The sequence below is a fragment of the Schistocerca nitens genome, chromosome 1 (assembly GCF_023898315.1).
Source record: "Schistocerca nitens isolate TAMUIC-IGC-003100 chromosome 1, iqSchNite1.1, whole genome shotgun sequence".
NCBI classification, from domain to species: Eukaryota; Metazoa; Arthropoda; class Insecta; order Orthoptera; family Acrididae; genus Schistocerca; species Schistocerca nitens.
Genome location: NC_064614.1, coordinates 651,542,672 through 651,565,039, shown reverse-complemented (window position 1 = coordinate 651,565,039; position 22,368 = coordinate 651,542,672). Strand labels below are relative to the sequence as shown.

At 44.4% G+C, this 22,368-nt stretch overlaps 1 protein-coding gene across 1 annotated transcript in view; it reads right to left on the bottom strand.

Annotated features, from left to right (window-relative positions):
- LOC126258764 (uncharacterized) overlaps positions 1 to 22,368 on the bottom strand; it is a 66,235-nt gene that overhangs the window by 8,088 nt on the left and 35,779 nt on the right. The window contains exon 2 of the mRNA XM_049955667.1: positions 5,514 to 5,746. Within this exon, the coding sequence (XP_049811624.1) occupies positions 5,514 to 5,746 (233 nt within the window). The remainder of the gene's footprint in view (positions 1 to 5,513; positions 5,747 to 22,368) is intronic.

Below are 22,368 nucleotides of genomic sequence, written 5' to 3'. Positions count from 1 at the left end.
AGTATGTGGGACTGGGTTACGGCTAGGGACAAGGAACCTTTTTGTATTGACGCAGATGGAAGGAGCAAGGATCCATGGTGGTGGAAAAATGCATAAAAATACATAAATATAGAATTACATCTGAAAAAATTAGCAAAAATACACTCAAATGCGTGGGAAAAATCACGAAAAGGATGAAACAAGGGGAATGAGAAGAAATCTGAGGAGTAGGCTGATCCTACCAACCCCTCCCCACCTCCCATTCCTTCCCCTCTCTATTTGAGTTCGGATCTACTAATTTCACCTAATCTAGTAACATCTGCTGTCCTCCTCCTTCACACTTATCCACCTACAGACCTGTAACAGCGATTTGTCCCCCTTATCCATTTGGTCCTTTTCGTGATTTTTCCCACGTTTTGACTGTATGTTTGCAAATTTTTTCGGATGTAAGTTTATGTTATTTAGGTATTTTTACATATTTTTTCCACCACCATGTATCCTTGCTCCTTCCATCTGCATAATACAGAAAAGTTTCCTTACCCCTAACCAGAACTCAGTCCCACATACTGTTCCTACATTGTTTCCTGGCTTGTGGAGACATCCCCAAGTGGCCTTACCGTCAAATACCCCTTCTCCGGCTGCCAACCTTCTTTCCACAATGACCTCCAATCCTTAGCCTTCACCAACATAGTCCTGCAAAACAACATCAATCAGGCCCAAACACCCTTACAATACCTTCTGTCCATCCATAAAATTCTCCTGCTGCGCAATCTCAAATTCCTGGATCCCACAACACACACAAACTCTTGTCCTCCAGGAACCAGAGCAACATGCACAACACTATCTGAAAAAACTCTCCCTGCTCACTTCCTACTCCCACCTTAAACTCCCACTGCCTGCAACCTCTACAACAACATCCAAACCTCCCCCACGTCCACTCATAGCTGACATACCCTGTTTCGCAGACCTACTACACTTACCCCACTCTACAATACTCACTCTCACCATCACACAAAACCCGGAACCTAAACAAACCAAAAAAACAGTCATGAAGTTTTCCTCCAAAAGCCTTAGCCCCACACAAGTACCTTTCCTTTCCAAAGGCCTCACCTTTTGCCACGACCCCCAATTCTATCATGCAGGACTTGTTGAAGACCTTCTCTCCTTTTCCCGGTCGCGACAGTGGAAACACGTTTTCGCCACCAACCCTACCAATCAGACTCAACCAAAGACCAATAGTGAATCCTGCCTAACTCAGTTCACTCCTCCATCCAACCATCATCCATTCCCACTACCCTCCAAATCTTGCCCTGCCAACTTCCCAGAATTTCTTAACCTTGAACCTTGTCTCACCATTATTCCCAAAATCCCTCAACATGCAAATTAAACTTACATCCGCACAAAGATCCGCAATTCATCAGCGAATAACAGACAAAGGCTCCACTAGTGTTGTTTTTAACTGCAAGGATTACCTGGCAGGACTCCGCCAGCTGTCAGATTCGTCCACCTAAAAATCCTGCGACAGTGACCCCATTCCGGAAATCCAGCAGGATCTCCAATTTCTCCTCAAATCCTTAGGCCCATCCCAGAACCTCTCCCCAGTGTACCTCTCTCCCCTCACCCCTACCACTGCCCGCACTCCTACCTTCTACATGCTTCCTGAAGTCCATAAACCCAACCACCCAGGACATCCCATTGAGGCCAGTTACTGTGCCCCCATTGAGATAATCTCTGCTCTCATAGACTAACACCTTCAGTCTACTACCCACAACCTACTCTCCTATATAAAAGGTAACAACTATTTCCTTTACCGACTCTCTGCAGTTCCTGTTCCTTTACCACACAGTGTCCTGCTCATCGCTATTGATGCCATCTCCTTTTACACAAACATTCCTAATGCCCACAGTCTTACTGCTATTGAACACTACCTTTGCCCAACGCCAAACGGATTCCAAATCAACCACCTCCTGCCTAGTTGCCATGACCAACTATATCCTGACTCAAAATTACTTCTCCTTTGGAGGCATTACCTGCGCACAAATCCGGGGTATGGCTATGGGCACCTACATGACACCATCCTATGCCAACCTATGGTTCAGATTCACTGATGACGTCTTCATGATCTGGATCGAGGGTGAGGACATCCTATCCACATTACCGCAGAAGCTCAACACCATCTCCCTATTCGCTTCACCTGGTCCTAGTCAACCTATCGAGCCACATTCCTTAATGCAGACTTCCCCCTCAAAGATGGCTACTATATCAGTACCTCTGTCCATATCAAACTTATCAACTGCCAGCAATACTTACACTATGACAGCTGCTGCCCATTCCATACCAAAAAGTCCCTTCCACACAGCCTAGCCACCTGTGGCCATCGCATCTGTAGTGACGAGCGGTCTCTCTCGAAATACACTAAGGGTGTCACTGAGGCCTTTACAGAATGTAACTACCCTCCCAGCCTTGTGCAAAATCAGATCTCCTGTGCCTTATCTATTCAGCCACCCAACAACTCCAAACGTCCACCGTCTGGTCACAGAGGAGCATTCTCCTCATGACGCAGTACCACCCAGAACTGGAGCAACTGAATTACATTCTCCGCCAGGGTTTTGACTACCTCTCATCGTGCCCTGAAATGAGAAATTTCCACCCCACTTTCCTTCCCACCCCTCCCACAGTGGTATTCACCACCCACCGAACCTACAATATCTTTGTTCATCCCTACACAACCCCTGCTTCCAATCCCTTGCCTCATGGCAAGACCTGTCTCATACATCCTCCAACCACATACAACTCCACTCCGGTCACTAACATCACCTACCTCATCAAAGGTGGGGCTACCTGTGAAACCAGTCATGTGGTCTACAAACACTGTGCTGCACTCTACCTGGACAAGCTAACTGTCTACTTGAATGGCCACCGACAAACTAAGGCCAAGAAGCAACTGGACCACTCTGTTGCTGAGCTTGTTCTCCATTTCAATGACTGCTTCACGGCCTGTGCCATCTGGATCCTTCCCACCAACACCAGCTTTTCTGAATAGTGCAGATGAGAACTCTCCCTGCAATATATCCTACATTCCCATAACCATCCTCGCCTCAACCTTTGTCAGTCAGTGTTGTTACCCATTTAGTCCCTTCCCTGTTCCCATTCCAGCATTACACAGCCCTCCGTTTCATCAACACACCTAGTCTTTTTTACTTCTCTCCTTTTCCACTACCCCCCTCCCCCCCTCCACTCTCTGTCTAACCTCCCGAATGCACTTAGCTTGCCTACCCTCACTCTACTGTGCCTCATCCCTACCCTGCTATCCCTCCCCTCCCTGCCCCAGTCCCCCAACCTCCTCCTTGCCCCACGATGTTGCCTCTCTCATAATGCATTACTGCTCACACTCTGGCTCCAGCTGCCAGAGACTGTCATCATGTTTGTGTGAGTGGTCTAGAAAGTCTCTTCGGGTTTGCTGCCAGATCCTAAAATCAACTTGACTCAATATTTCAGCAATCCAACTGTTCGCCATCTTCAGGAAAATGCTGCTGCTGCTGATGATGATGAGTCCCGCTGAGACTCTCTCAGTTCTCAGTGGGACTCATCAGCAGCAGAAGCATTTTCCTACAGATGGTGAACAGTTGGATTGCCGAAATATCGAGTCAAGTTGATTTTAGGATCTGGCAGCAAACCCGAAGAGACTTTCTAGACTTATTACGCCGGGAAAGCCTACGTAACCATGTGTGAGTGGTGTTTGCAAGAGAGAGAGAGAGAGAGAGAGAGAGAGAGAGAGAGAGAGAGAGAGAGAGAGTGTACTCAGCTCTCTTCCATAAGGTGAATAGCAACTATCCCTTTCATTATATTGTTACATTTCATTCTGGATTTTCCATTCTTTAAATGATAATAATGCATTCAATTATAATGCTTCTATTTCAGGTATTTGAAATTGGCCTAAGGCCAAAATTGTACAATCTTACATCAGATAAAGAAACTGTCAGCTGAAGGCATCACAAAATGATTTAAAAAATTCAGCACAGATGCGGATCCTGTCGAAATGAAGATTATGGATAGCAAAGATTACACTCAAACAGAGGAGTTGTTGAGTCGCAGACAGGCACAATGAGAAATACTGCTAATAAATTTAAACTTTTGGATGAAGTAGTCGTTCTGAAGGAGAAACACACACACACACACACACACACACACACACACACACACACACACACATACACACACGCACGTCCACTCTCTCGAAGCATGTGTGTTTCCTACTTCAGATGAAGGACTTTGTTCGAACGCTTAAATATTTTAGAAGTATTTTTCACTGTGCCTGTCTGTGGCTCAATGCACCCTCTGTGTGCAAATTAGCAATCTATCCTTTCCATATTGTTGGTAGTCCATCCTGGACTTACCCTTGTTTAAAGATTATATTCTCCTACACATTCACTGGAAGTTCCTGCCCACTTCGGTATTCAAACCAGATATCTCACACTCACTATCTTCTTATCTGAATTGCACAAACTACCAAAACCTTATTAGGCCTTTACAAATCACAGTCAGTAATTCACTTGCATGACACAATCTAAAGGTCATGAAATATAACCTAAATATTGACAAAAAACCATGCTGGAATAATATGTAGAGGATAGATCACAACTCAACAAATAGAATAGGTGTTGAACAGAAGACGTGCTACATAGAATGAACAATAAACAGGATGCCACTGTATTATTCTGACACTGCAGCCTGAGTGAGATGGTTAGCAATTTTCTCTGGATGAGAAATGGAAGGGGCATTGGTGCCTGTCACTTCCCCTGTATTCACCTATGTGTTTTATGGCATGATCTTTTCCACCCGCCTCTCTCTCACTTCCCTACTTCTTCCACCTTTCAACACTCACCCTAAGTATGATCTCCAGTCAGCCAAGACAGGATGTTGTGGCAATTTATCATCCTTTCTACATGCTGATGCTGATCTGCTTTGTTGCTTTTGTAATTGGCAATTAGGGATGTATCCCCAAATAATCAAGAGATTGAAACACACACACACACACACACACACACACACACACACACACACACACACACACACAGAGAGAGAGAGAGAGAGAGAGAGAGAGAGAGAGAGAGAGAGAGAGAATAAGCAGAGGGAATATCATACCATACCATTCCATTCATGTAGACAACACTTGCACAGGTTATAAATTTATGTGACACCTGAATTGCAGTAATCCAATTCTGAGATGAGTCTGCTTAAACCAAAAGTGTAATGTGTGATTCATAGGTAATTATGTGTGCAGACAACTACAAAACTTCGTTTTAAATGTAGTGGTGTGTGTGCGCTATTAACAGATATCAGAGATGATACAGGCCTTAAAGACAGAATGGACACACCAGATGTAACATGTGGTGTTGGATGCTTCTGCACAGAAACTGGGATACAGCAGCAAGATCATGATAAATAACTCAAGTGACAACAATACTCTGGATCCAAAATTTCATCTACCAAGAAAAATGATGCTCAGAGAACTCGTAACAACGAATACTCACCACCTCAGCAATATCAATCCAATCCAACAAACTAATAAAAGCATCATTTTTAGAAGGCTGCTTTGCCCAGTTCCAGTATACAATAGATTTGAAGGCATGTGTCACATGCGCTGTCCTTTCTGTACTTTCTGTTAAGGGCTGCTTCTGTTCTTGCATAACAATACCTGAGTACTGTTTTGGTAGTTCAAGTTTATCACCAACAAGAGGTCTGCCTCTGAAGGATGCCCTAAGTACTGAAAATCACAATTTCTCATAAAAATATCAAGCATATGAGATTATATAAAACATTCTGTATTCAAGCCTGTAAAATAAATGATCAAGTTTCATCTAGAAATCTAACACATGACAAGCAAATGAGTACTTAACATTCAGTATCTCGAATTAAATAATTTTGTGACTAACAGATCATAGTGGTGAACTCATTGTTGCTGGTGAGCAATCAGCTATGTACAAATCTGTCAACAAAGCAAACATGTTGCACTTGAGAAGGTAGTAAGATTGACTGGGAGCTGGAACCTACAACTCAATTTTCTGAATAGTCAATCACAAAGTCATTTTCATCAAAGCACAGTAAATCACTGATTGTAAATAAAACATATGTTTATGGCAAATGGAATACAAAGAGGTAACATGATATTGGTGAACTACACACTCTCCACCTACACTGACTTGTAAAGCAGAGGCAAATAATGCAGCCTTTCTGTACAACTTAAAAAGGAAACAAAGTGTCACCGAGCAGCTCATTTTTTCCACTATTTTTTTAACGGGCTCCAGAATAGCTCAAAATCATGAAATGTTCAAGTTTTACTTTTTGCATTTTAAAAATTTTCAGACTTTTCCCTTTCTATTGATAATACAATTTATTCAGTTCAGAAGACAACCCACTGTGATGCTGTTTAACTGCTGTCAAATGTTGTACTCATGAATCTACATGTTCATCATGTACATTTTAGTGATGTGAGAGGAAATAAGAGTTACAAAATAAGTGTGATAGTTTGATATATATCGCTAGCACGATTGTCGTGAGTTTCATGTTTATTTACTCTTCTGTGATCCGGAAATTATTCACGGTGAATTCTGTTCATTGAAGTCTCTGTTTTATTGAAAGATAATCAAGGGAGACTAGAAATCCTCTGAAGGCTTTCAAAGAAAGGAGAAGTGTTGGAAAGCAAAGATTAGGTGTTGTTGCCATAAACAATAAAGACGGTAACTAAGTATGTGAACTTAACCTTGCTGGTATACCTGCCCACTGCAATGAAAGTGGGAAAGAAAGTACTCTGTAGAGGAAGCTTGGTTCAGTTAGTGAAAAGTATGAATGTTTTATGGGCAAATTGGATGTGAATGAAATATCTGGTAAGTCATTTCTCAACAGAATTTTTGCAAACTGTGTAATATGTAGTCAGTGTAATAAAGTTCGTCTGGAACTCTCTATAAAAAATCAAACAGGACTTGCCAGTGAAATGGAACTGAGGTGTGGTAAGTGTTCATACATGTGTTGCAGTAACTTCAAATGAAGAAATTGGTAGGAAAATCTATGAACACAACATCAGATTTGTTTATGCCTTGCATACAATTGGTATGGGTGCTACTGTAGCTGCAGTTTTCTGTGGCCTAATGAATCTTCCAAATCCCCCAACCAAGTTTACAAACTGTAACACATTTGTAGCATCTAAATTAGAAGATCTTTGTATAAAATCTATGAAGAAAGCTGTGAAAGTGTCAGTAATAGAAAACAGTGGTAACAGAGACTTGACTGCAGCATTTGGTGGTACCTGGCATAAATGTGGACACACATCTTTTCATGGTGTATTATCTGCCACCAGCATATATACAGGGAAAGTTTTAGATGTAGCAGTAATACCTAAATTTTGTAAGGGCCCATTAAAAAATAAAGGTACACATGAAAATAAATGTACAGCTAACTATAGTGGCAGTAGTGCAGGAATGAAAGTGGCTGGTGGTGTTAGTATATTTCAATATTCCGTTGCGTGCGATGAAGTGCAATTACCTTGGTGATGGTGATACTAAAAAATGGTTCAAAACATATTCAAGAATTGAAGTCATAGGGTGGTGGTGATGTAGTGCAGAAATTTGAGTGTACTGGACACATACAGAAACGAGTGTTGGGCTCACAGTAGTCTCATTGAATGCAAATTGAAAAACTTCATCTTTCTCATTTCTGAAATACAGAACAAATGGATGCACTGTTGCCTTGTCATTGACCCAGTGGTACCTTTGTATTTCATCCTGAACCACAAATGTAAAGTTTTCTGTAAAATCATCTAGGACTATGCATTCAGTTTCATAAAGTTTTTTTTTTTTTTTTTTTTTTACTTTTTTTTTGCCTTCCTTCAAGAACTTGCTTCAGATTTTAGAAACATACTGTTGACTTTGGAGATTTTCTAAGTCAACAATTAAAGATTCAAAGTATTCTTCCTGAGAATTAACCATTGTTATCATTTAAGCTTTTTCGGTTGTGACCCAGTGTTTCAAGGCCACATTGTTGAGCATTTCCTCCTCAGATTCGTTACCTGGGTGTTTACCTCACAAACTCAGCATGTACTCACAACTGTTAGCATCACAGACCATTAAATCTAGTAAATCTTTGTAGTTAACATCATTGAGTTTTGCACCCACAATCATCAGTTTGACATTTTGATGATATAAACAAACACATAAGGTGTGTCTTCCTGAGGAGCCCAAGAAAATAACATTCCAATTTTGCATTCTGGATGAGCATTTTTGAAAGCTGCATAAAGTACATTTAAATTTAACTGCACTTGTCGTTTTTGCCTTGTTACTTTAACTCCATTTATAACAACTCTTTTGCTATCTTTGCTACCTGGGCATGGTTGTTTGGTTGATTGGTTTAAAAAAAGGTGGGAAGGGACCAAACTATGAGGTCACTGGTCTCTTGTTCCTAATGAAACAATGCCACAAGTGTGAGAATAAACCATACGAGACATATGACACAAAACAGAAAGAAAGAAAAAACCACAAGAACGAAGGAAAGGTAATGAACACTCAAAGGAACAAAAAAGGACAAGAAAACAACAGAGAGATGCTAGAAACAGATAAGAGTGAAAAAAGAAAGCAAATTACAGTGGCTGGCCAACGACGGAAATAAAAAGGAAAAGACAGCTACTCTGCAACATATTAAAACCTCGACCCTAAAAGCACTAGGGTGGAGAACACAGAAAGACAAAGCACATGCACTAAAACTTAGATCAAATGATAAAACCCACCCTCATGAATAAAACGTAAAACTAAATCAGCCAATGGGGTGTTGTCAGAGAAAATGAGAGACAACGAGTCCGGTAACCCAAGATTTCGTCACTGGGCAGTCAAAGTGGGATAGTGTACCAGAATATGGGCCAATTACAACCGGGCGCCACACCAACACTGAGGTGGGTCATCACAGTGCAAGAAGTAACGGTGGGTCGCCCAAGTGTCGCCAATGCGGAGCCGGCAGAGGACAACTGATTCCCTGCAAGAGGCCCGCATGGAAGGCTTCCACTCATTCATAGTCTCCTTAATGACACACAGTTTGTTGTGCGTACTGTTATGCCATTCCATCTCCCAAAGCCGAAAAACCCTGCAGCATAAGTCAGAATGCAGGTCAGGTTCAGAGATGTCCATGTCCAGAAGCGGTTTCCTTGTAGCCTAGCCTGTTTGGCTAGCCTGTCGGCAAGTTCGTTGCCTGGGATGCCGATGTGTCCTGGGGTCCACACAAACACCACTGAACGACAGAACCAGTCCAGGGCATAGATGGACTCCTGGATGGATGCCACCAAAGGATGACGAGGGTAGCACTGGTCGATAGCTTGTAGGCTGCTCAAGGAGTCAGTACACAGAAGAAATGATTCCCTAGGGCATGAACAGATATACTGAAGTGCACAAGAGATGAACACCAGCTCTGCAGTGAATACACTGCAGCCATCAGGCAAGGAATGCTGTTCAAAATGGCCTTGGCGGACATAGGCGAAGCCAACATGACCATCATCCATCGAGCCGTTAGTGTAAACCACTTCATGGCCTCAGTACATGTCAAGAATTGAGAGGAAGTGAAGGCAGAGAGCGACAGGAGTAACTGAGTCCATAGGGTCATGCAAAATGTCCAGATGAATCTACGGCTTAGGTGTACACCATGGAGGTGTATGCAGACAGACCTGGATAGGTGGTGATAAAGTGAAAGACTCCAGTTGAGACAGAAGGGATCACATGCAAAGCGCAGTCGTCAGCCCTGAGCTGGGCCACCGATGCGGGAGATTAATTGCCGCGGGTGGAAAAAGGAGATGGTAAATCGAATGCTCAGGATAACTACAAATGTGTGCTACGTAACTGGCGAGCAGTTGTGCACGTTGGATCTGCAATGGAGGAACTTCGACCTCCATCAGGACACTGGTCACTGAACTTGTTCTAAAAGCTCCCATCACTAGGCGAATACCACAGTGGTTCACTGGGTTGAGTAAACGTAACGCTGAGGGTGCCGCTGAACCATAAACCAGACTCCCATAGTCAAGGTGGGATTGAACAAGGGTTTTGTACAGCTGCAGCAGAGTAGAGCGATCTGCACCCCAGTTGGTGTTGCTCAGGCAGCGGAGGCCACTGAGGTGCTGCCAGCACATCCACTTAAGCTGATGAAGGTGAGGTAGCCAAGTCTATCGACAGAAGTGCATGACACACGACTTAGTGGCCGAAAACTGGAAGCCGTGGGCAAGAGCCCATGTCAGTGCATTGTGGATGGCTCCCTGTAGGCGCCGCTCAGCAACGCCAGTACTGGTGGAGCAGTAAGAAATGCAGAAGTCATCTGCATACAGAGAGGGCGAGACGGATGGCCCTACAGCTGCTGCTAGACCGTTAATGGCCACTAAAAATAGCACTCAATACGGAGCCCTGCGGCACTCCATTCTCCTGGATATAGGGGGAACTATGGGAGGCACCAACTTGGTCACGGGAAGTACGGAGCGACAGGAAATTCTGGACAAAAATCAGGAGCTGGCCCCGGAGACCCCACTTATACAATGTGGCAAGGATGTGATGTCACCAGGTCATGTCGTATGCTTCACATAAGTCAAAAAGGACGGCAACCAAATGTTGGCATCTGGAAAGGGCTGTTCAGATAGCCGACTATAGGGACACAAGAGTATCAGTGGTAGAGCGACCTTGCAGAAGCCACCCTGACATGGAGCCAGTAGGCCACATGACTCCAGGACCCAACCCAACTGCCAACATACCATACGTTCCAGCAGCTTGCAAAGAACGTTGGTGAGGCTGATGGGCTGATAGCTGTCCATATCAAGTGGGTTTTTGCCGGGTCTGAGCATTGGAACGATGATGCTCTCCCACCATTGCGACAGAAAGACGCCATCGCACCAGATCCGGTTGAAGATGACGAGGAGGTGGCGCTTGTAGTCAGAGGAGAGACGTTTAATCATCTGACTGTGTATACAATCTGACCCAGGAGCTGTGTCGGGGCAATGTGCAAGTGCGCTGAGGAGCTCCCTCTCCATAAATGGGGCGTTATAGGGTTCACTGTTACGTATAGTGAATGAAAGGACTTTCCTTTCCATCCACCATTTGAGGGTGCGAACGGCTGTGGGGGTAGTTCTCCGACACAGAGGCTCGAGCATAGTGCTCAGCAAAGTGCTCGGTAATCGCGTTTGTGTCAGTACATAGCACGCCATTGATGCTAATGCCAGGGACACCTGTTGGAGTCTGATACCCAAAATTACATCTAATCTTGGTCCAGACTTGGGAAGGTGACGTATGGCACCCAATGGTCGACACATACCTCTCCCAACACTCCTGTTTCCGTCGTTTTATAAGCTGGCGTACACGAGCACGGAGTCTCTTAAAGGCTATATGGTGCTCTAGCGAAGGGTGTCACTTATGTCGCTGTAGAGCTCACCGACACTCTGTAATTGCCTCAGTTGCTTCCGGCGACCACCAAGGGACTGTCTTTCGCCGGGGGCACCCTAAAGAGCGAGGGATTGCAATTTCTGCCGCAGAAACGATTGTGGTAGTCACCTGCTCAACCATCACATCAATGTTACCTTGTGAGGGAGAGTCAATTGTGACAGCAGATTTGAAAGATTCCCAGTCCGCCTTGTTTAAAGCCCATCTGGACAAGCATCCGTGGGCCTAACGCTGGGGCAGTGACAAAAAGATGGGGAAGTGGTCACTACCACACAGGTCATATGCTCTCCTCTGGATAGATGGGAGAAGTCCTGGGCTGCAAATTGACAAATCAATGGCTGAGTAAGTATCTCAAGCCACAATGAAATGTGTAGCAGTCCCAGTATTTAAGAGGTAGAGGTCGAACTGAGACAGTAAAGTCTCGACATCTCTAACTCAGCCAGTAAGCACGGTGTCACCCCACAAGGGGTTATGGGCGTTAGAATCTCCCAAAAGTAAGAAAGGTTTAGGGAGTTGATCAATCAGTGCAGCTAATACATTCAGGGGTATTGCACCATCTGGAGAAAAATATATGTTGCAGACAGTTACTTCCAGTGTCGTCCGTATTCTGACAGCCACAGCTTCAAGAGGGGTTTGAATGTGCACAGTTTCACTACAGACTGAGTTTAGGACATAAACACAAACTCCACCTGACACTCTATAGTTGCTACGGTTCCTGTAATATCCCTTATAGCCACGGAGGGCGGGGTCCTCATAGCCGAGAACCAGGTTTCCTGGAGGGCAATGCAGAAAGCAGGTGTAAAGCTTAACAGTTGCCGTAGCTCAGTCAGGCAGTGGAAAAAACCGCACCAATTCCACTGGAGGATGAGATCATCGTGAGACTGGGAAGGCATGGAACATTCAGTGAGGCAATTTACACCTCAGGGTCACCTGCTGCCACTGACTTTTTGCCTGAGCAGCTTGCATCCATTGTGTCTGAGAGTCCGGCGAGATCCAGGTCCTCAGTGGACGCCAGAAGTTCCACATTCTCAGACGCAGAGCTTTTAGGCAGCGCTGGTGTGGGTGGCACCACAAGTTCCTTGTTATTAGGGGTCTTCTTTTTCGAGTTTTTGCACTGTTCCTTGGGTTTCCCTGGCTGGTAGGACTTCACTGAATCAGTCTCCGGGACTGAGGATGAGCGGAAAGCCCTACGACCAGCCGCTTTTGGGCTCTTCAGACACTGGCGTGCGTCACCTTCCAATTAGCAGAAACCTGGGAAGGGAGTGACCCAAGGGACCCCTTTCTGGAGAGGAGCCGAAGAAGACTTAGGCTTCTCCAGCTTGGAAGTGGGGATTGGTGTCCCCGATGGTTGGGGAGGGGGGGGGGGGTGCTCCTGAGGTAGGTGGTGCAGGAACAACAGGGGGGGGGGAAGTGCCGCCCCCCCCCCCCCCGCCCCCCGCCCATCAAGGGGCAGGTGTAGTCTTATGGCTCTGAGAGCCAACTGGAATTCGTGGAACTGATGGGGCTACAACTATTCTTGTAGCGGCGGCATATGAGATGGTCATAGCCACAGGATGTAGGTGCTCAAATTTTCTCTTAGCCTCAGTGTAGGTCAGTCAATCCAGGGTCTTATATTCCATGATTTTCCTGTCTGTAAAATCCTACAGTCTGGCGAGCAAGGTGAATGATGCTCTCCATAGTTGACACAGATGGGCGACAAGGCACACGGAGTATTGGGATGCGATTGACGTCCACAATCTCAACAGGTGGGGCTGGAAGTACAGTGGGAAGACATATGGCCGAACTTCCAGCACCTAAAGCACCGCATAGGGGGGAGGGATATATAGCTTGATGTCACAGCAGTAGACCATCACTTTAACCTTCTCGGGCAATGTGTCACCCTTGAAGGCCAAGATGAAGGCACCGGTGGCAACCTGGTTATCCCTCGGACCCTGATGGACACACTGGATGAAATGAACACCGCACCGCTCTAAATTGGCACGCAACTCGTCAGACTGCAAAAGAAGGTCCCTGCGGAATATAATACCCTGGACCATATTTAAGCTCTTATGAGGTGTGATGGTAACAGAAACATCCCCCAACTTGCCACAAGTGAGTAATGCCCATGACTGGGCATAAGCTGCTTTTTTTTATCAAAACTGACCCAGATCTCATTTTGGACAAACCCTCCACCTCCCCAAACTTGTCCTCCAAAGGCTCCACAAAAAACTGAGGCTTCATCGTCATGAAAGATTCCCCATCAACTCTCATACATACGAGTACCGGGGTGAATAAGCTTCACTGCCATCCTTAGCCTGGCGTTCCTCCCATGGGATGGCCAGGGATGGGAACAACTTTGGGTCATATTTCCTAGCATTTAACTTAGACTTGGCCCGCTCAGAGACTGCTGGTAGCGGACCACCAGCAAGACATGACGTATTACGCTTCATGGTGCGTCATCCGCCCTGATGCTACCCACTCTGACCAGGGGTCGTCCCCATGGGCACCACCCAGCAGCAGCAAAGGCCACCTGGCAGGATGGCCATTACCAGGAGTCCCAATGCCCCAAGGTGACGGGCATCTACTCCTTGGCATACGTGGGGAGTTAACAGCGCGGGCATCAGCAGAGCAATCCCTGTGTTGTCAGGGGGCTACAACCATCAGGGTACATGGTGGCCCCACCACAATGGACTGGTACCTTGCTGGACATGAGCTGCAAAGAAGTCCACGGTCATCGCTGGCACAGAAAGTGACACTGCATAGTGCATGATGGAAAATGCACCCAGGAAGGTGTCCTTGTCCAAGAGATGGAGAATGGGCGGGAGTGCAATGCAACGACGAGAAAGTGGGCTGAAGATCTCAATGCACGATGGACACGATGTACTATGTAAGGCACCCTTCACCAATTGGCTCGCTCTTTGTGAAAATTTTGAAAAATGGTCAAACCCTATAGGGGACCATCACATAAAGGCCAAAACGTGTGAGACCCCTTTTAGTCACCTCTTACGACAGGCAGGAATACCTCGGGCCTATTCTAACCTCCGGACCTGCAGGGGGGCTACCCGGGCATGTTGCTCTGTTTTTATCATCTTCAAAAACCTGCTGGAGCTTTTCAATATTTTCTCACTTATACATCTTCCTTTCTTCTTTCCTAAAACTGGTAGAATGCCGTGATCCTTCACTAATGTTCAGGTAAGTCCAACTAAATGATCAGAGAAGTTGAACTCATGAGTCAGGATGCAAACTTAAAATTTTAGCTTTTTCTTCTTTATGTGTCACTGAACACTTACTTTCTAATTTCTCAATTAAGCTCTAATACTCAGTGTCACACGATTCTGGAGATAGATTTTCTTCTTTTTTATATAAATGCTCTTGGTATCTGCAATATTAAAGCATGGTTCTAGGTCTTTGTAACTTTGTCTGAAATTCGTTGTACCTTGCTTTCAGTAGCTGCTTTTCTTTTTCTGCTACTCAATTTTCTTACTTTCAAAGCAGGAGATACTTCTAAATTACAACAAGCAAGATTCAATTTGCTAATAGCTTCCTCATTAGGTATATAAGCTTAATTAAGAAGGTTACACAATTCTAGTTCTGGACTCAAGAAAAAAAAAATTTGAGTAAATTTAGGCACAGGGAATTTCCAGGTATCACATTAAATTACACTCGGGCAGCAGCTGGGGCAGACAGACTTAAAACTGGGTCTCATTCGGATATCCAGAATCACACACAAACATAGTGAGTGAGGTAAATACAGGTATGGCTGGGGAAATGCCCGCTGACTATATAATAACTCCGAACTACTTCGACAAGCATTACAACATAATAATTGGAAGTAGGAAGCAGTGGGAGAAAACAGTTCAACACCGTTTGGTTCACCAATGGGTTGAAAACAGATCAAGGCGTTGGGGCAGAGTTGTAGAGGGTTCAGCCAAGACTGGAGAGCAGCATCTCTCTAGGGAAACTGGCCTCTGTATTCCAAGTCGAAATTACTGCAATTAGGGCATGTGTGGAGGAGAATATGAGTAGGTGCTACAATGACCGTAGCATCTACATCTATTCAGACAGCCAGGCAGCCCTGAAATCATTGGCAGCTCCTGCAACAAGATCTCAAATTGTTGCAGATTGCCACAGGGCTCTGGTGGAGCTAGGGGGAAGCAATAGGGTGTACCTAGTGTGGGTCCCTGGCCACTCAGGGATTTGTGGCAATGAACAAGCCGATAGACTGTCTAGGATGGGGGCAACAACTCCATTTATTGGACCAGAACCTGTCTTGACAATCACCAAGGCTATGATCAAATTAGAACTGCGGAACTGGCTTAGGAAACAACATGTAGGATATTGGACCAAGGTCCATAAACAAAAACATGGTAAAGTAATGATGCCCAAGCCATGTTTTAAAAGAAGCTCTGCAATCCTGGGATTGAACAGGAAAGAGATCAAACTCATGACTGGACAGATGACCAGCAATGGGAACTTCAAAAAACACCTACACACAATGGGTATAACGGAAGAGGACCCTAAATGTAGGATCTGTGATGAGGGTGAAGAAACTGAATCAAACCTAATCTTTGAATGCATGGCATTGGAGAGTGAAAGATACAGAATCTTTGGGACAACTAGACCTGAAGAAATTGTGTCTAACAAAAAACTGGTAGAGGGACTCCTTGCACTATTTAAGGGCACTGGTTGGCTTTACTAGATATACAGGGAGCGATACCGCACAATAAACCTAGTTACGCTGCGGGCAGTGGCAGGTTAGACCTAAGCTGTTTTAGCTCTCCTGTTAAAATCAATCACTCAATCAATCCTAATTAGGTATATAAACATCATTAAAAAGGTTACACGAGTCTAGTTCTGGATTCACGATAAAAATTTTTGAGTAAATTTAGGCACAGGGAATTTCCAGGTATCACATTAAATTTCACTCGGGAAGCTGTTTTACTTGCACTAATAAAGGGCAAGTGTTCAAATTTTATTTCCCTCAAACCTTTAATAACTGGCTTTTTATGAACCATGAGTGGATCAGAGCATTTTTTCCAAAAATGTGGCTGTACTTCAGAATATATTTTTTCTCTTGATAAAAACTGATGATATAGAAGAACTTACTCGTAATGTAAAAAAGTTTGTCTATATTCATCAAACTCAATAATATTTTTTGTGTTTTTTTAAACTGAACCATAAACTGTTTTGTGACACACTTCACATACTATCTATCCAATACAGTACTGTTCATCCATTTTATTGCATTCCTATCAGTCTTTCAAATTTATTTATAATTAACTTTTAAAATTCTTTTAGTTAGTTAGAAATCACACAACAAAATCACATAAAATATTCTACACTCTCCGTGAAGCATGTACATCCACTCTAACAGAGGTTTCTGAACAGACTGACTACAACAATGCCACTCCCAGCAAATGTAGTGGGGGTACAAGTTTATGTACAGACGTCACTGACGACTGGGCTCCTGTGCACCCTTGTTACTCTATCCACTGAGCTCCTTTACACACTTGTCAGGAGGACTAAACTTGTACACAAAATTGTAGCCTTCTCAACAATACAGAAATTTCACATGTTTATCATTTTACTTTTATCATTTTGAACTTTTAATAATGTGTTACTTAACTGAGAATAAAGCAAGATGTAAACAAACAGTTTTTTAACATAAAACTAAAGCAGAATCGCCTTTTGTTTAATATTTTATTATTAAAATAAATAATACTAACTAAATATAAGGTCTACCCACCAAGCCGCAGCATAACACACACATAAAAGAAGGTTGGTAGCACATAAGGTAGGAAACAGATGACAGTTTGAACAAGACAGACTACAACAAAGACTGACAATAGGGTTACATAAGAAGGAATGATGACCACATGGGCTAAAATAACAATGAAAACAACCAATTGTTGACAAAATAATTTAAACGGATAGACTAAAAAACTACTCACCAAGTGGCGGCAGGAAACACTCATAAAAGAAGGTTGTTTGAGAGATGTGAAACTGTCACATGCTGGGAAGCGCCACTGCTTTCAGTTGCAGGTATTCGAGTCATTTGCGAAAACTGCATGCTGCATCCACATCCATCCCCTTCTGATGGTAGTGTGCGGTTCCATGTGTAATAGTTAACACACCAGCCTTTGAACTCAGTGAGCCGAGTTTGGGTCTCGGTCAGACCTTGTGATGTGTTTTGCAATCGTGTCTGAAAATGAGGCCAAGCTGGTGTATGCTGAATTTTAGGTAGGACATGTAATAAAAATTAGCATTAGCAGTCCACAGATGAGCAGTCGGGAAAAGTTGAGACGGAAGGGGATAAAAGCAAATGCAGTGTGCAGTTCCCACAAATATCTGCAACTGTGCTGCATGTGTGTCAAAGCTTATATCGCCAGCAGTGGCACTTTCCAGAATGATAGGCCACGCATTGAGTAGCCGTGCGTGTCCCACGGTTGGAGGCGCGTCTGCTAATTCGGCGATCTCTCCTGGGACACAGGGAACCTTCTTTTACATGTGTTCTGCCGCTGCTTAGTGAGCAGATTTTTTATCTATCCAATTAAATTATTTTGTCAAAAATTTATTGTTTTCATTGTTGTAACTACGTATTGGGTGATAGTGTCAAATAAATACAAGTTACAACTAAATTTTATTACAATGAAACAATAAACCAATTAAACAGGCAACATCCATAGAATCAACTTTCAAGTGCTTTGCTAATTTTATCTTAACAATCACTTCCACTACAGTTAATTACTGGCAATAGAAGTGAATCTTTATTTTACTATATATACGGTAAAATACACAAACATGAACTACAACTAAATTGAATGTTACATAAAATGAAGATGACATATCCCTTACAGTATGCAAAATAGACAGGAACATGAGTGGAGCAGAAACACATGTAATGGAAATCAGTGTTCACAACAGCTTTTGCTATTTTTCTAGCAAAAGTACATACATCCGCACAAACACCCGCACAAACACCCACACGCACACTCCTCTGGCCACAGTAAGACAAATTATTCAAAGCAGTTGCCTGGGGTGACAGAGGTGGGGAGAGAGTAGGAAAGAACGCGAGAGGCAGGCAGGATAGTGTGAGCCATGTCTCAACAGATGAATCAGGGGCTGCCAAACCTAATGAAGGGTTCACAGAGTAGAGCGTATTAGAAATAAAAAGAGAAAGGGGGGGGGGGGAAGATGAAGAGAAAGTGAGAGGTTTAAAAAGTTGGGGGGGGGGGAGAAATCAGATGGGGGGTGGGGTGGGGGGTGAGAGAGAAAGAGAAAGAGAAAGAAAGAGAGAGAGAGAGAGAGAGAGAGAGAGAGAGAGAGAGAGAGAGAGAGAGAAGGGGGGGCAGAGGGGGGGGGGAGGGAGAGAGGGGGAGAGGGAGAGAGGTTGGTTGGTTGGTTTGGGGTATAAAGGGAACAAACCATAGGGTCATCAGTCCCTTTTTCCTGACATAAGCAAGGCTCCAGGTGCAAAATCACCCAAAACCACACCCAAAAGGAAAACGAATAGAATGAACAAAAAACGGAGAAAACACATACCACAAGGAACAGTAGAAGAAGGTATTAAAACCATAGAGCGTATGATCTGGGCTGGCGGATCACAATAATAAAAGAGGATGAGCCAGCCACTCTGCAACACATTAAAATGTCAACCCCAAAAAGACAATGTGAGATGAATACATGTAGGGAAAAGACGACCACCAAGACTAACAAATGCAAAGGAAGTGCGACAGAGTTAATATGGAGGGAGGGTGGTGACCTCAGAGAGAAGGCTAAATGTTCACCCTTAGATGGAATGATGAAAACCTGCCTCACGAATAAAACATAAAACTAAATCTGCTGTTGAAGCATTGTAGCCCAACACCGAAGGTAGGGTGCTGGGAAGGTTAAAAGTCCGCCACAGAATGACTAAAAGTGGGCAGTCGAGCAAGATGTGGAAGACAGTCATACGTGAGCCACAGTGACACGGACGTGGGTTCTCATGACAGACGAGGTAGCCATGTGCTAGCCGCATACGGCCAATGTTGAGCTTATACACATTCATTGTCTCCTTAAGGGCACAAAAGGCGATTCTGCTTTAGTTCTATGTTAAAAAACTGTTCGTTTACATCTTGCTTTATTCTCAGTTAAGTAACACATTATTAAAAGTTCAAAATGATGAAAGTAAAATGATAAACATGTGAAATTTCTGTATTGTTGAGAAGGCTACAATTTTGTGTACAAGTTTAGTCCTCATGACAAGTGTGTAAAGGAGCTCAGTGGACAGAGTAACAAGGGTGCACAGGAGCCCAGTCGTCAGTGACGTCTGTACATAAACTTGTACCCCCACTACATTTGCTGGGAGTGGCATTGTTGTAGTCAGTCTGTTCAGAAACCTCTGTTGTGCATACTGTGATTATGCTATTCCATCTCCCAAAGCTGAAAAACCTTGCAGCGTATTAATGATCGCAGGGCAGTTACATGGATGCCTATCTCCAGAAGCAGTTTCCGTGTAGCCTGTCGGCAAGTTCATTTCCTGGGATTCCGATGTGGTCTGGGGTACACACAAACACCACGGAACGACTAGACTGTTCCAGGGCATAGATGGACACCTGGATGGTCACTACAAAAGGATGGCAGGGATAGCACTGGTCGATAGCTTGTAGGCTGCTCAAGGAGTCAGTACAGAGAAGGAACGACTCGCCTGGACATGAGCGGATGCACTCGAGAGGATGAGAAATGGGCGCCAGCTCTGCAATGAAAACACTGCAGTCATCCGGCAAGAAGTGCTGTCCAATATGTCCTCCACGAACATACACAAAGCCAACATGACCATCAGCCATCGAGCCGTTAGTGTAAACCACTTCATGGCCTCAGTACATGTCAAGAATCGAGAGGAAGTGACAGCAGAGAGCTGCAGGGTTAACTGTGAGTCCTTAAGACCATGTGAGAGGTCCAGGCGAAGTTTCGGCCTAGGTGTACACCATGGAGGTGTATGTGAATGGACCTTGAGTATAGGTGGTAAAGCAAGGACTACACTTCAGACAGAAGAGACTGGACGCAAACTGCAATCTTAAGCCCTGACCTGGGCTTCTGATACAGGAGATGAACCGCTGCAGATGAGACAAGGAGACAGTAATTAGGATGCTTAGGAGAACTACGAATGTGTGCAACATAACTGGCGAGCAGATGTGCACACCTAACCTACAACAGAGGGACTCCGGCCTCCACCAGGATGCTGGGTACTGGACTCGCTCTTAAAGCTCCTGTTGCCAGTCAAACGCCATAGTGGTGCACTGGGTCGAGCAAACGCAACGCTGAGGGTGCCGCCGAACCATAAACCAGACTCCCATAGTCAAGGTGGGATTGAACAAGGGTTTTGTACAGCTGCAGCAGAGTAGAGCGATCTGCACCCCAGTTGGTGTTGCTCAGGCAGTGGAGGGCACTGAGGTGCTGCCAGCACTTCCACTTAAGCTGATGAAGGTGAGGTAGCCAAGTCAATCGACAGAAGTGCATGACACACGACTTAGTGGCCAAAAACTGGGAGCCGTGGGCGAGAGCCCATGTCAGTGCGTTGTGGATGGCTCCCTGTAGGTGCCGCTCAGCAACACCAGTACTGGAGGAGCAGTAAAAAATGCAGAAGTCGTCTGCATACAGAGAGGGGGAGATGGACGGCCCTTCAAACGCATTTTTCTCAAAATGACTTTTTTTTATCGCGTGGTATGATAACTTCAAATGTACTGAACCAATTGGCATGATTCTTTGTTTCCGATGAAGCTAACTAAATTGTCTAGGAGTTGTACCACTTTTACCCCTGATCCATCAATTATAAATATTATTACTTGGCCGACGAAGTCAAAAAATCGATGAAAAAAACCCTTTTCTTTCCAAATTGCCGCCATTTTGTTTCCTACAGATCCAAATAACTTAAGTGAGGTACAGCTCCTATAGAATCTTATATACTTTTCTAACGTCAAATCAATTTTGATTTCAGACAAGCCAGCTGATCTGTAACGTACCGCAAGTGGACATCTACATCTAATTTTGTTTCGTTCCGACGGCACTTCCGCCTTTGCTCTTCGACTTTTCCGGTCGAAAAAAATTCCAGTTTATAAAGGAAATATCAATAAACATTTTGACCAAATTTGACATTGGTATCTATAACACATCCCGAGAAAAAAATTCTCAAAGAACATGCTTTTTTCGAGCCAAAGATAGTAAACCTCCCCATAAAGCCTATCTTGGTAGACATCTGGAGCAATGGCACTAGGGGAGTGAAAGGAAGATGGGAAAGTGGTCACTACTACACAAGTCATCGTGGGCTCTCCAGTGAACAGATGGGAGAAGTTCTGGGCTGCAGAGGGATAAATCAAGTGCCATGAGCCACACTGAAATGTGTGTGTGTGTGTGGGGGGGGGGGGGGGGGGCAGTACTTAAGAGGCAGAGGTCGAGTTGAGACAGGAAAGTTTTGACACCTCTACCACGGCCAGTAAGCACAGTTCCACCTCACAAGTGGTTATGGGCATTAAAATCTCCCAAAAGTAGGAAAGGTCTAGGGAGATGATGAATCAGTGCAGCCAATGCGTTCAGGGGTACTGCACCATCTGGAGAAAGATATACGTTTCAGACAGTTATTTCCTGTGTCATCCTTATCCTGACAGCCACAGCTTCAAAAGGGGTTTGAAGGGGCACAGGTTTACTGCTTACTGAGTTCAGGACAGACACAAACTCCATCTGACACTCTATAATAGTCACTACGGTCCTTGTAATATCCCCTATAGCTGCGAAGGGCAGGGGTCCGCATTGCCGGGAACCAGGTTTCCTGGAGGGTAATGCAGAAAGCAAGTGTAAAGCTTAGCAGTTGCCATAGCTCAGCCAGGTGGTGGAAAAAGCCGCACCAATTCCACTGGAGGATGACGTTACAGTGAGGCTGGGAAGGTATGAAGAATGCAAGGAGGCAGGTTAAGCCTCAGGG